Here is a 13,962-nt window from a genome sequence, read left to right as displayed (position 1 = left end):
TTTTTTCTTACCTTTGGTACTTTGTTTTTGAAAATTGTATTACAAAAAGAAATGTGAAGTAAATGTGTCTTTTTTCAAGGGCTAAACAGGACAAAAACAATCTTAAAATGAGAGACATAAGCTTAATTTTCGAATGGCTTTTCTAAGTCCATTCAAGTAATCAACATATTAGTACCTGTTTGAGATGTGTGATCTTAAGTAGTATGTGTAAATTTGAGTGACATGAGCAATAAATAAGTTTAAGCTTTATGTATCAGCATGATTAGTAGAATTCTTCCATTGACATGTAGTGTAGTACTTTGGAATTAGTTATGTTACATATTCCTCTGATATTATTCAGGAAATACATTAGCAGTTACTTGCTCATAATCCTATTATTCTAAGAAATGTCCAAGAACCTTTAATCTTTCTGGATTTTTGCCAACATTTATTACTGAATACTTGTAAATTAAATAAATAGATTTATCAGGGCTGGAGACTGCTCTGTGCTAGCTCACAAGGTTAAACAATTAAACCACTCAGGTTGTAAGAATAACAGATTTTTGTGAAAACTGACAGATTTTTTTATTTTTAGTGAATTATTGTTGCCAGACACTAGTTTAATTCATGTGTTTTTACCTTCAAAGGTGAAATGAAAGAGCAGACAGCTTCACATTTTCTTTATGGTAGTAAGAGTATAGTAATGTGTGTAAAGAAAAGAGTGAGTCTGAAGTAAGGTTTGGTAACTTGATTTCTCTGGTTCACATTACAGTGTGAAAAGAAGTTGTTCACCTCCCCCTCTAAATCATTTTCCTTTTACCAGCTGGAGAAGATCAGTATAAAATGGACCCATCCCTTTTTTTTCAGTCCCTGGTGGTGATGATGATCCAGCATTTGTTTTTCATTCAAACCACATGTTGAATAAGTAAAAAAAGAGGAAATACATGCTGGTCATAGGTCAGGTGCAACACAGGGTTTATACAGATTTATTTTCTTTGTAGCATCTGCTATCCTACATTTAAGGATGCTGAATATTGCTCTACTTCCAGTTACTTTGGGGCAGCTTTTCTTAAATAGTGGCATTTTGGGTTTTGGCATGTCCTCCTGGCCAGGCATTCAGAGCTGTAGAAGCAGCCTGATTCTGCAGATGATAACTCTGCATCAGACTGACTCTTCAGATTTTGAACTCCCTCATGATCTCATTGGGTGGAAGCTGACCTTCTTTGTTTCTGGCCTCAAATAAAGAAGACTAAGCCAAAAAAAGAACCTGGGAAAATATTAGGGTGGTAATGGAGAGCTGGGGTTAAGAACTTCTCTGTTTATCTCTACTTGGGCATGTAGGAGAGAATGAGGAAGAAGGAGCACACATACAATGCAATCTACAAATGCACATTTAATTTTTAAGCAGTTATAGGTTATGAGCTAAAAGTTTCCATTTTTCTCATAAGAAGATACATGTGCATTTAATTTATACTCCATTTCAATTAATGCAGTGCTCATTGCTTCCGATTGAAGAAGAATCGGGAAAAGTGACTGTATATTTCAATATCAGCTTTATTTGTTTTCTTTGAGTAATAAAGACTTCTGACTAAATTATGAATGATGTCCTGTTGGTTAGGAATTTTTAGGGAATAATTTCAAATTGTCTTAAATGTGCCAGCCAGCCAAGACTAAATACACATTTACAGCAGCTATTTTGCAGATTTATAGCTAATATTTTTTTCTATGTTTTTTCTTATCACTACAATTTAAGCTCAGTTTTCTCCAGCTTGCCAGCTTTGCAATATTTATTAGGATTAGAATGAATAGCTTACTATGTGATACATTAAATTGTACAAGATTCAAGTTGCAGAAACAAGGAATCCCAAATAGGCATAAAGGGGGTGAGTGGGAAGGGATGGGAAGAAAGGAAAAACTATTCTTCAATGTTAGAGTAATTAAGCACTGGAGGAGCTTGCCAACAGAGGCTGGGCAATCTCAGTCATTAAAGTTTTTTTAAAATTGCCTGGACAAGGCCCTGAGCAATTCAATCTAACTCTGGAGCTAGCCTCGCTTTGAGATGGAGATTGGACTAGATGACCATTGCAGGTCTCTTGTAGTTTAAATTTTTCTAAATTTAAAACACCAAAAATAAGTCTGAGCTGTACAAAGGGCTGGACATACTAGAAGGGAAGAAAATACTCATGTGCTTTCTGTTCTTCAGTTATAAACTTGCCTTTTTAAATAACAGAGGGAATGCAGTGGGAACTGTTAGACTAAATATCAAATGCCATGCTAGAGACTTGAGTCCCCAGATTACAGGCAAGTATTTTAACAGTTACTTTATATGAACAGTGAAGAATTTTTTAGTCTTTTTTTGTAATTAGAATAACTTCAGCTTTTTTTAGCTTGATGATCATTTCTTCAGTCTCATTTAATATGACAGGGGGTGATTTTTTAAACATTTTTGTTTGTTTTGCTTTTCTCTATCCAATTTCTGTTAGGAATAGGAGGCCTACAGGATTTTGTCCTCAAGTCTGCCACACTGTCAACGTCACCAGCTTGTCCACCATTTACACCTCTCAGCTTTGAAGCTACACCAATTGTGCGGGTAGCTGTTGAACCAAAACATCCAAGTAAGTTTGAAGGAGAATGGGGATGGTAATGCAAATTCAGTGTGACAGCAATGCAGCTTCCCACCCTTAGTGATTTGCCTAGCTTATGCTCTACCCACTGATTCAGAGACTGACCTGAGATAAAATTGATATATATGCAGCCCAGGGGCCCATACTTCATTGTCCTTGTGAATTTCTTTAGTTGGTTGATTCATGCCTCAGTAGGTGGGGAAATACAGAAGACCTTGTTATGCCCTTTCTAGTCAGACTTAGCTGTTCCACACATAAGACACTACGTGATGCTAAATGTTCAGTATTCCTTTACTGTGAAGGTAAGTATACCTTTGTGTTTTTCACTTTTGCTGACATTCTTTTATGCTGTATCATTAAGCTTGTGGTACAGATTTGCAGTACTGCTTCTAATTTTTGCACACACTCCACACCCCAATCAAAGAGTACTTTATCTCTGGATATACTTGAATTTCAGCCCAATTTCCAATTGTTGTTGTAGTGTTAATAGAACCAAATAACCGGCTTTCTGTTCAGTTACAGAATTCTGTAACACTAAGATTACATGTCTTTAAAAAGTGATTGGACAGCTTATCTGTCCAGTGTGTTTGAATAACAGATAATCCTGTATTGTACATCCTGCATTTGTTAAAGCAGTTTTGAAAGTACTGGAAATTACTGGTTCTTCTGAGTGTAATGTTATGTTGAAAATGTTAAAGGAATGAAATCCCCGAACTGCTGACAGATTTCAATGTGTTTTTTTTTTCCTTGAGAAAATGACACTGTATCATTCTTACGCCATTGCTTAATCTTTCCTCCCTACTAAAGTCGGAATCAATGCTTTGAACTAAATTTATTAAGAGGGACAGAATTCTGAAAGGTAGCTAAGCTTGTAAAAGATTCCTGAAAATCAGCTGCTTTCTTGCAGTAACAAGAAGACAAACAAAATCTGTCCATTACAGGCCCAACATGAAAACAGTCAATTGATCAGTGAGCTGCATATAGTCTTCAGGTGGCCCTAGCACATTGTCACATATGAGTGGCTTAGATTGGCATACCAAACGTACTTCCAAACTACATCTGCTTATTTGGAAAAATCACTCAGATAAATACAAATTCTTTTGCTATGCATGTTTTACAAAATTGCTGAATGTCTTCACATTTATGTGAAAATCTTCCTCTGTGGTTACCATGAATCTGTTCATCCTCAATGCAGAAGACAAGGTTGAAAGTCTTGGATCAATGAGTTGACTGTGTGAACTAGCACTGTGTTTTTTCCACTTCTTATTTTTATGTCTGGTTTTCAAGGGTACTTTTGTATTACACCCTTACAAGCTTAACATTGCAATATCATATTTCTTTTAATAGTCTCCAAGTGAATGACAAGTTTAATGTCACTCTTCCTTCTGAATATGCATTCCTAGAAGGCCTGTGGGTATTCTTTATCCCATATATAAAAGAAAAAAGAATCATAATTATTTTTTTTAAATTGTATTAATTATGAAAGGCTGCTGACATGAGATGTTTATGCATAGCCTTGATGTAATCTAGCCAAATTTGACTCAGCTGTGGTTGTTCAGTCTCCATTAACTTTTAGGCAACTCTTTTTAAACACCTTCAATTTAGAGACAGCTGTGTTTCATTTCACTCAAAACCTCTCACATTCCCAATTTTTCCCCTTTTCAGGTTGTAATAGCATTAAAGCTTCAGTGGCTTTCAGCTAGTTTAAATCCTTCCTGTACTTCATTCGCTCTTATGCCTTCTAAGTAATCTATACAGAATCATTCTTGCTTTTATTTTAGTAAAGTTAACATGTTATTATTTATGTCTTTGAAGCGATTTACAGGTTGCTACTCATAGCCATGAAAGACTGAAAAAAGATGACTTTGAACCACTGTTATAAATAAGAAAGGTTCTATCTCTTGATAATTTGTGAAAATGAGGAGAGAAATCATGACATTTTTAATCACTGCATATTGATACCATTTAAAATTTTTATTGCTTCTGAGCTGTTTATGAGCTGTATCTGGAGTTAATTGTATATAGCAAACAAGATAACATAGTCACAGTAAATAGCTAGCTTGGCATACTAAACCTATTATAAAACTATAGACCAAAAATATGCAATTCATTCAGATGTGTACCACACTTATGATTGTATACTGTGAATTTTTCATCAGTACATAAGTTCTTGGTGAAAAATTATTAATATCACTTATGTCTCCAGATGCTGCTCTTAGGGCACACCACTGTGTGACTCTTAAGCAGAAATTTGCCCACAGAAAGACCCCAGGACTTAACTAAAAGTTGTTGTGTGTTCCTAAAGTTTGTATTTGTGTTTAAACCTCCATAAAAATGACTGTTAATATTTCTCACTTTAAGTATATCCTACTTAAAGTATTTCCTCTTCAGCATTACTTTGCTAATAATACCTTCTTTTGCCAGGTGATATGCCTCAGCTGGTCAGAGGAATGAAGCTTTTAAATCAAGCTGATCCATGTGTCCAAGTTTTAATCCAGGAGACAGGAGAGCATGTGCTAGTGACAGCAGGAGAAGTTCATCTTCAGCGCTGCTTGGATGACCTGAAAGAAAGGTTAGAGGGGCAAGAAGGAAGAAATATTTTTGGTTCAGTAGGTGTCTGTTGTATTACTATGTCAAATGCATGTCTTTGATTTATATTCTGTTAAAATAGAAGCTACATCTACCAGCTTTTTGTACCATTGGTCATAAATGGACCTTTTTGGAGATATAAAGTTACCTACATTTGGGCAGACGCCACTAGCTCATCACTTTTATGCCTCTTGTACAACTTGTGGGCATGTTCTAGAAATGATATGCAGGAATAGGTTCAGAACTCCAGTTAAGAATGTAATGTACTATTTGTACAGAATAAAAACTGTGAGAGGAATCATGTCTAGCAAATGAACTCTCAAAAATTAGAAAGCAACGAGACAAAAATGATATGTGCACATTCTATCCTGTTCCTTTGACCTTTACATTGCTGGGGTTTTTTTTACATGTTAATCTTCTCTTGTTAATGAGCAATATTTTCTGCAAGCACAAAAATGCATACATTTAGTACCTGCTAACGTTTCTTCAAATGATAGAAAAACAGTTGTCTGAAATAGTCCTTTCCTATAACTTTACTAAGAAAAGTCTGGTACTTTTGTCGACATGTATTTACTGTAATTTTCCTTCTAAACCAAAATGCAAACCTGATGATGAATGGTTGAATGTCTGTCTTCCTATACTCACATTCATTTCAGTTAATATCAGATAACAGCCACTTCTTATGGAAGTTAGACTGAATCACTGGTAAGATTGTATGTATATTTTAATGGTTCTCCTCATTACAGCTTAGTGCAATGTGTTTTTACTGCTTTTAAAAACATAGTGTTACATGCCTCGTGAATGTTAGAACAAAGTTGGTTGCACCTCGCTTATGCTGCAGTTGCATAGCAAGGTGTATAAATGCCTTTATTATTGTCATTGGTTAAAATCTGAATAAAAACTAATAAAATAATAGGAAATGAGGTAATATGATTGTAGTGAGCAGCTAGTAGCAGTCTCTATATTTACATTAGTAAACTTTCTTTTTCCTGAGTTGTCATCTAATTTGTCTTTTGTTAAGAGATTTAGAAACTGGAAAGAGTTACAGTTTTGCATCACTTACATGTATTCCTCAAGAAAACATTGTCAGTGTTCCAAACTACCAAAGCACAGAAACATTGTGCTTGTTACATCATAAACAGAAAAAAGAAGCACCTGAGGGCACAGACTAGCAAGGCTCCCACCATTGATGCACTTGGACTTGACATGGTTCATGATGCCTTTTTTTCTCACTTGGATCTCAGCTCCCAAAAGGAGTTGCAAGCAAGTGTGTTTACTAGCTCCTGCTCTTTCTAGTCATCTCTGAGGACTCGGCATATCTTAGCTGTCATCTCTCCATGTTAACTTGTGGGACAAAAAATTGTCCCTTCCTCCTCTCCCCATTTTGTGGAAGTAAAAGTGAGGAATGAGATCCTGTCTTGCACCATTCCTCATGAATTCCATGTAAGTTCTGACAGTGGTAAACTTCTGACAGCTAACTGTTGAAGTGTGAAAAGGAAAAGTTGTGGTCTGAAATGATACTATATTAGCTCTGTACGTGTTTCTGTACAAATGTTTCACTTCTAAGCACGCACATTTTGTAATAGCAAATTGTGAATTAGGGATGGAGGTGATGTATATTACCCTTAAAACGTGACCCACAAGTTTTTTCCTCAAAATGTTGGGAAAGATTATTGAAAATGCTTAAGTTACACTTGAAGTTGTGGCCTGGGAATTGTATTAACTCAGTTTTGAAGAGCTAATGTTTTTGGAGTAATAACTGAAGAGGTTCTGCTGAGTTGAAACTACAGTGAGTTGTCATTGTCAAGATTTTAATCAAACTTTTTCAAAGGCACATTCTTAATTTTAGCTTTTAGTGTGTGTTTAGAAAATTATGTTCAAGTGATACTTATTGTCAAACATGTGAAGACACATGGAAACAAATAAAAGATCAGTCATCCTTGTTTATCTAAATGATTAAATATGGATGTTCTGCATAATTTCCCTAAATTTGTTTTTGTTTTTTCTTCCTAATTAGCTCCCTTTGAATAGAATGATAAATTAGACCTTTGCACATTTCATTTTCTGCGTTTTACAATAGACATTTTTAGAACTTTCTATCCAAAGATCATTGTAAATACTAAGCATGAGTGGATTAAATTAGCCTGTTCAGAATGAGAAACAAACAATAACTAGATGATCACAGTAAAAATTCCCCAGAGGCTTTTTTCCTGCATTAATGCTCCTCCTGCTTCTGTTCTGCAGTGCTAGTTTCATGCACATGGGCAACACTCCACTAGCCACAGAGAAAGTGCTTGATCTCAACCCACAAGATTATAGAACCCATGGCTCCACACTTCTTTACAAAAGCCTGTTCAGCTTACCCAGTGCTTCGTCTTTGCAGAGCATCTCATTGTATAAACAGATGTAGTGGTTCAAATTGAGTGTCTCTGGCTCAGTAGAATGTCTGCAGCAGTGTGGCCTAGAGCAGATGTCTGGGGAAGAGTAAAAACAGACTAACTGTAATGCTTTCCTGGGACTTAATCGTTTTCAGTTCAGGACCAGTTCAAGGCCTGTTGTGGTTTGGTTGTCAGTTAATCCTGATCAGCCTTCCCCATGCCCCGCAAGATTTGGTAGACCTCTACTGTGTCCTTGAAACATCTGAAGGCTGCTTGGACTTTCATATCTTTGATCATACTTATTCTCCTTTTTTTTTTTTCTAGTTCTCTTGAATCTCATTTGAGGGGAGAGAGTAGCAGCACACAGTTTCCAAGATGTGGTTAAACCAGTGATTTACACAGAGGCACAGCAATGTTGTCTTGTTTATATTCTTCACTTCCTTGCCAAATCTTTCTTAAGACATAGGAGGCGATGCTTCTGTTTTGAAGTACATGAAGTTTTTAACAGTTACTTGACATGCGTTACCTAGTAATCTGTGTTGCAATCAGATTTGATAAAGAACATCTCTCCCATGTTAAAGCCATTGCCTTACCTCCTCCTAATTTTCAAACCTTATTTCGTAGGTTTGCCAAGGTACAGATTAGTGTATCAGCACCTATTATACCATTCCGAGAGACGATAACAAGACCTCCAAAAGTCGATATGGTGAATGAAGAAATAGGAAAACAGCAGAAAGTTGCTGTCATACACCAAACAAAAGAGGACCAAACCAAAATTCCTGAAGGAGTTCAGGTCGATTCCGATGGGCTCGTTACAATATCGACTCCAAATAAACAGGCTACTCTCAGCGTAAGAGCAGTGCCGCTTCCCGAGGAGGTAACTCGCCTTCTTGAAGAAAACAGTGACTTAATTCGAACTATGGAGCAACTCAACACATCCCTGAATGAAGATAAAAAAACTCATGAGATAAATCAGAAGACTCTGGATAGGATAAAGGAATTCAAACAGAAGTTGGAGCAACATTTGCAGGGAAGAAAGTGGAGAAATGCTGTTGATCAGATCTGGTCATTTGGACCACGGAAGTGTGGGCCTAATATTTTGTTATACAATTTTGAGGGCTATAAAAGGTCCGTGTGGCAGTGCCTTGGGAACACTGTGAAAGAAGTAAGTAACTACAGAGACTTTGACAACAGTATAGTAAGTGGATTTCAGCTGGCTACGCTTTCAGGTCCCATGTGTGAGGAACCTCTCATGGGTGTTTGTTTTACAGTGGAAAAATGGGAAATAAATAAAGGTGGAGAGACACTGTCAACTAGTAGTCAGCATGTGGGGGAATGTGATACCGTGGAACATAAACAAAATGAAGATACTCCTCTAACGAGCAGTTGCACTGATGCAATTTGCAGTGTGAATGAACACCAGGACAGCAGTCAAAGAGTTTCAAAGTCACCTGAGAAAGTTAGTAAACATAAGGGAGAAATTTCACTTGCAGATTGTTATGGTCCCTTCTCTGGACAACTGATTGCCACCATGAAGGAAGCTTGTCGTTACGCTTTGCAAGCAAAACCACAGAGGCTTATGGCAGCAATGTACACGTGTGAAATTATGGCTACTGCGGAAGTTTTAGGTAAGAGAGACAAAATAAAACTTCGTCAAGATTTTTTTTCCTGAGATCCAAGATTTTGTAAATTAGAAGTGAGATTTTATAGATTTTTAGACTTAATCAGTAAGTAAAACTTGATTAAAAGTTTTGTCAGAAGTTTTTATTGTTCTTCTGTGCAATGTACAATAATTTTCTGATGCCTGTAGTATTTATAATATTCTGAATGAAAATTTAGTATTCTTACTGGTGATCTCATTAATATTTATAGGTGATCTTATTAACATTTATAAGTATCTAAAGGGTGGATGTCAGGAGGTTGGGACTTCCCTTTTTTCTATAGTAGATAGTAACAGAACAAGGGGTAATGGGATGAAGCTGGAACACAAAAAGTTCCACTTAAACATAAGAAAAAACTATTTCACTGTTCAGGTGAGGGAGCCCTGGCACAGGCTGCCCAGAGGGGTTGTGGAGTCTCCTTCCTTGGAGATCTTCAAGACCCACCTGGACATGTTCCTATGCGACCTGATCTAGGTGATCCTGCTTCTGCAGGGCGGTTGGACTAGATGATCTCTAAGGGTCCCTTCCAACCCCTGCAATTCTGTGATTCTACTGATCTGAAACATATGCACAAGTAGCAATGCCTCACTTTTTTGGAAGTGCAAGATAAGTAATCTTGCCTTTTTATGATGTTTTTGTGGTATCAGCTTCAGTAAGTGTGAATATCAGGGTTTTGCCTCATAATTAAACAGTAGTTCCATGGAGAGATGAGGGAACCTCAACTGTTTGTAAACTGAGTGCAAAATCTTAATACATGTCATTTCAAGATGTTTTAATATAATAATTAATGTGGAAGTAAAATCAGGAAGAAGAGAGAGTATTATTGTTACAGTCCAGTTGGTAAATTTACTTTTTTAGTAGTATCTGTATCCTTCTGTTGTGTAAGTGCTCACTTTGCAAACCCAATGCATACCGAATTTGTGTCACTTGTACCACTTACACCTGCTTAAACTTGGTTTTTTTGACCTACTTACAACATTCCTTTATATACCCTAACATTTGTTCTTTGAGTTTTCCATGGGGGTTGCTTGAACACTGAATCTGATCCAGTGCAACAAGTTTTTCTTCAAATTAACTTCCATTGCATTTAAGCCATCAATAAATTTACTTTGACTATACTAAGCATGACAGAAGTTGTATATCTAACATGCAATAATTAAAGATTTGGTAATTTGTTGTAAAGATCTCAGCTGTTGTGCACACAAGTGTAATAGTAGCAGTTACACAAAACAAACTGATCCAAAGAGCAAAATTTATTGTTGCATATAGGGAAAAGAAATGCCTTCGAATCATAGATTGTTTTGTACAGATGCATGATGCAGTCCTTTTCTAGAGGTTCTCTTTAGTGGGCTGTGTAGAAAGTGTCCTGCAGCAAGCTTATTAGCGCATTACCTTAAATGACAACTTGCTATGACATAGAACGTGGGCATTTTAAACTCTTTTTAATTATTTGTAACATGTAAGAATGCCTATCAAAGTTGGACTTTGTAGTGTTAACATGTAACTGTTCCAGGAGCACAATAGCACCATACTTATGAATCTCTGTGTCAAACTATAAGTGATTGATTTTTCAAGCCACAAAAATGTGATGTAACTGTGTTTGAAAATACACACTAATGCAAAAGCATGAGTGCTTGTAGTGATGTAATTAACAAGCAGCAGCTCATCAGTTGTGCCATAAAACCAAATGGAAACATGGCTTTTCTAATGCACTTATATATATATTTAATGAGTGTAATTTAGGACTCAGACATGCAAGCAAATTAGTCTAGTCTAGTAAATGGTAGTTGTGTGGCAATAACCATGGACATACACACGGTTCATTACAAATTCATTGGTTTCATTTTTATTATGGGAGTTTAAGCTAATAAATTGCATCTTAATTAAGGGAAGTGAAAAGTATGCATCCTATCCAGTAAGACAGTTAACACATGATAAACTACTGACTTTTGCAACTTCATTCTTTCAGTTGGTCTTACATACATTGATACCAGTTGAGTTTAACTTATCTTCATTGTTTCTAAGATGTTAGCTTCTGAGAAAGCTAGTTCTTTTATGTTCATTGTCTCAGTATATAAAGCTATTTCTGTCAGACTTTTCTGACAATAAAAAGAAACTTAACTGGAACTGAGGAGAGGAGCAAGGAGAGAAACACAGAAATGTGTTGCAAGCTTACATATGCCCAGTGTAATAGACTTTGGGTTTAGACTTGGCTTCTGCACACACCTGATGTTCCCCAGTAGGTTTTAAGTGTCTCATTCCTACAGTTCACTAGAAAAATCAATTTTTACCTGCTCCTGCTTTATTGAAGTTCTGTGTAAACTACCAAAAGCTGGAAAATGTCCTGAACTAATATCACGTGTTTAATTATAACTGTCTTTTGCCTGTTGATACTCCTACCTTTTGAGCATTTCTTCAGTTCTCCCTTTCATGTTCTGAGACTGAAATCTACACTGTCTTTTCATTTTGCTGATGTTAGTGACAGTTTTGAAAGGACTTTGCCAGACTCTTTGAACTTTTGTTTTTTGAATTTGATAGCAATTCTTGTGTCTTTTCTTTTTTAAAATAAATGTATAAAAATTTAGACTTAATTATAATTTTAGCATTTTGGGTGACAATTCACATCGATTCATAGTATTGTCTCTGACTCTGCTGTGTGAGTGAAAACATGCAGATTCCAAAGTGCTCTTCTGTCCTTGTTTGCTAAGTTCATGTTGGGCCCTAGGCTCTTGCCAATGGGAACCCTATTGTCCTTCCACAGTATTATTTTATAGTATGAAGCTTCATTCTTTTTAGCGTGCAGGGAGTACTTGACTGAAGTAGCTTTTTTTTGATGAACAGGACTTAAAATATTTTAAGGAGCTGGACTTAATATCTTTATAATGAGTCTGTTCACAGACTTACTCTGTATGTTGCAGCACCTCAAAGCTGGTTTGGAAGTAGTACTTTGTTTTCAAAGTAACTTTTAACTATTTTGAGTAGGAAGATCTTAACAGTATTTCTTGATGCTGCAAAATCCATTCAAATAGTTAGAGCAGAAGTGGAACCAGTATTTCTTCAGTATCCTACAGTCTGCCTATGAGGTAAAACTGAAGTCTTTACATAGCTTCATTGTGATAGCATTAATCGATGCAATACTTCAGACTGCTTAGATGAAATACATGTAGCTTGGAACCACTTAGTGAGCTATCAATTGCCTTCTGGCTTTTATATTTTAAAAGAATAATCTCCAGTAAATTGTGGTCAGAATATATCCATCTAAAGTGGTTTGTGATACATTACTTATCTCTCTAATATGTGTGCAAAGTTTTCTGCATCCTACTTAAAACAATTAGTAAATGAAATATTTTGAGTTACAACATTAATAACCTATAAAGTAGCTTTGAACTTGCTTTCACAAATGGCTTTAATGTATACTGTGTGGTGCATCCACAGTATATGTGTGGTGACCGTGATGTGATGCTCTTTTGCAATGTATATGTTTAAGCTTGTGTTTTAAAGCAATTACTGAATTGTGAGCTGTTCTGAGAAATGATCCTTTAATATCTGAGAATTTTCTGGACTCACTGAAATTTCCATAGGCTTGAAATTGCTTAGACGTGTTAAAAAAGGCTGTACATGTGTGGCAAACTCAGTGACTTATCTTCAGAATGCCTTAATATTTTATGATTTTAAATACAGAATCTTAAGGATTTTTCTCAGTTTCCTTATGAACATTAAGAAGACTGTTGTGCATAGTAAAGGTGAAGTTCAGTTGAAGGAATAGTGAGGAGGTCCTGGTGAGGGCATGAGCAGATAAAATTATCAGTGATGATAGAAAGAACACTTAAATCCACTTTTTGTTACAGGACTATAAATTCTGAAATGCTTGGTGATGAGCTGATGCTTCATTACCTGCATCTGACAGGAAGATTTAATTCTACCAAGTGCTTGTGCTGCGTTTCCTGAACAAGGACCAGATTCTGTATTTAAAACATGAAAACAAATAATCTCACTCCAACATTTCCTCTAGTAGCTCACAAAAAACTTAGTATATATGGAAATCAGTATACGTGGCTATAGCATTTTATGATATCTGTCAAGTCAGAATAGGTGACAAGTATTATGAAGTAAATGTATATTTCTAATCGTTTTTTAACAAGAGTCAGATTTGCCCAGCTGTTTAAAAGGTAGCAGTATGCATTAACATGTTTCCAGTGCAATATAATATACAATATTTGAACCTCCTAGAAATTGATATCAACTTGGTCTTCATGGCAAGGTGCTTTCAAAGTCAATTTGCACATCTAATGCTTGCTATTAATGTTAGTAAATGAAGACATTCTTAAAACATTTTTTCAGTGGACAAGTTTAAATGTGTTTTTATTATCTTGATTAACACGAATGTATTTGTTACTGTTTGTCTGTAGTATACTTAATTTGTAAAACTGTTTCAAAAAATTAACTCAGTGCCTACTGTGAAGTCCACCATGGGTTTTTTCACAGCTATTTCACATTATGGACACTATATGACAAGTGGATTGAATATTAATTTAGGAAAGAAAAATAAAAACAATCCATGACTAACTTAAGATGGAATGAATTAAACTAATTGAACACGTTAAACCTAGTAAAGACGTGATATTGCAGAGAAACTCTTTTTTTGGTGATTAGAATAAGACTGCAGTAGCTGGGACAAGTACTGTATAGGGATATGGTGATCTGAACAAACTTCTAAGAGTAACTAAGGTT

At 35.8% G+C, this 13,962-nt stretch overlaps 1 protein-coding gene across 4 annotated transcripts in view; it reads left to right on the top strand.

Annotated features, from left to right (window-relative positions):
- The window catches only part of EFL1 (elongation factor like GTPase 1), a 76,261-nt gene that overhangs the window by 48,751 nt on the left and 13,548 nt on the right, over positions 1-13,962 (top strand). For all 4 annotated transcript variants that reach the window (XM_061999505.1, XM_061999503.1, XM_061999506.1 and 1 more), the window contains 3 exons: positions 2,463-2,594; positions 5,028-5,175; positions 8,195-9,198. In XM_061999505.1, coding sequence (XP_061855489.1) covers positions 2,463-2,594; positions 5,028-5,175; positions 8,195-9,198 — 1,284 coding nt within the window. The remainder of the gene's footprint in view (positions 1-2,462; positions 2,595-5,027; positions 5,176-8,194; positions 9,199-13,962) is intronic.

The sequence above is a fragment of the Colius striatus genome, chromosome 7 (genome assembly GCF_028858725.1).
Source record: "Colius striatus isolate bColStr4 chromosome 7, bColStr4.1.hap1, whole genome shotgun sequence".
In the NCBI taxonomy this organism is placed as follows: domain Eukaryota; kingdom Metazoa; phylum Chordata; class Aves; order Coliiformes; family Coliidae; genus Colius; species Colius striatus.
The sequence above is the reverse complement of the archived record's forward strand: the minus strand, read 5'-3'. Positions and strand labels throughout refer to the sequence as shown.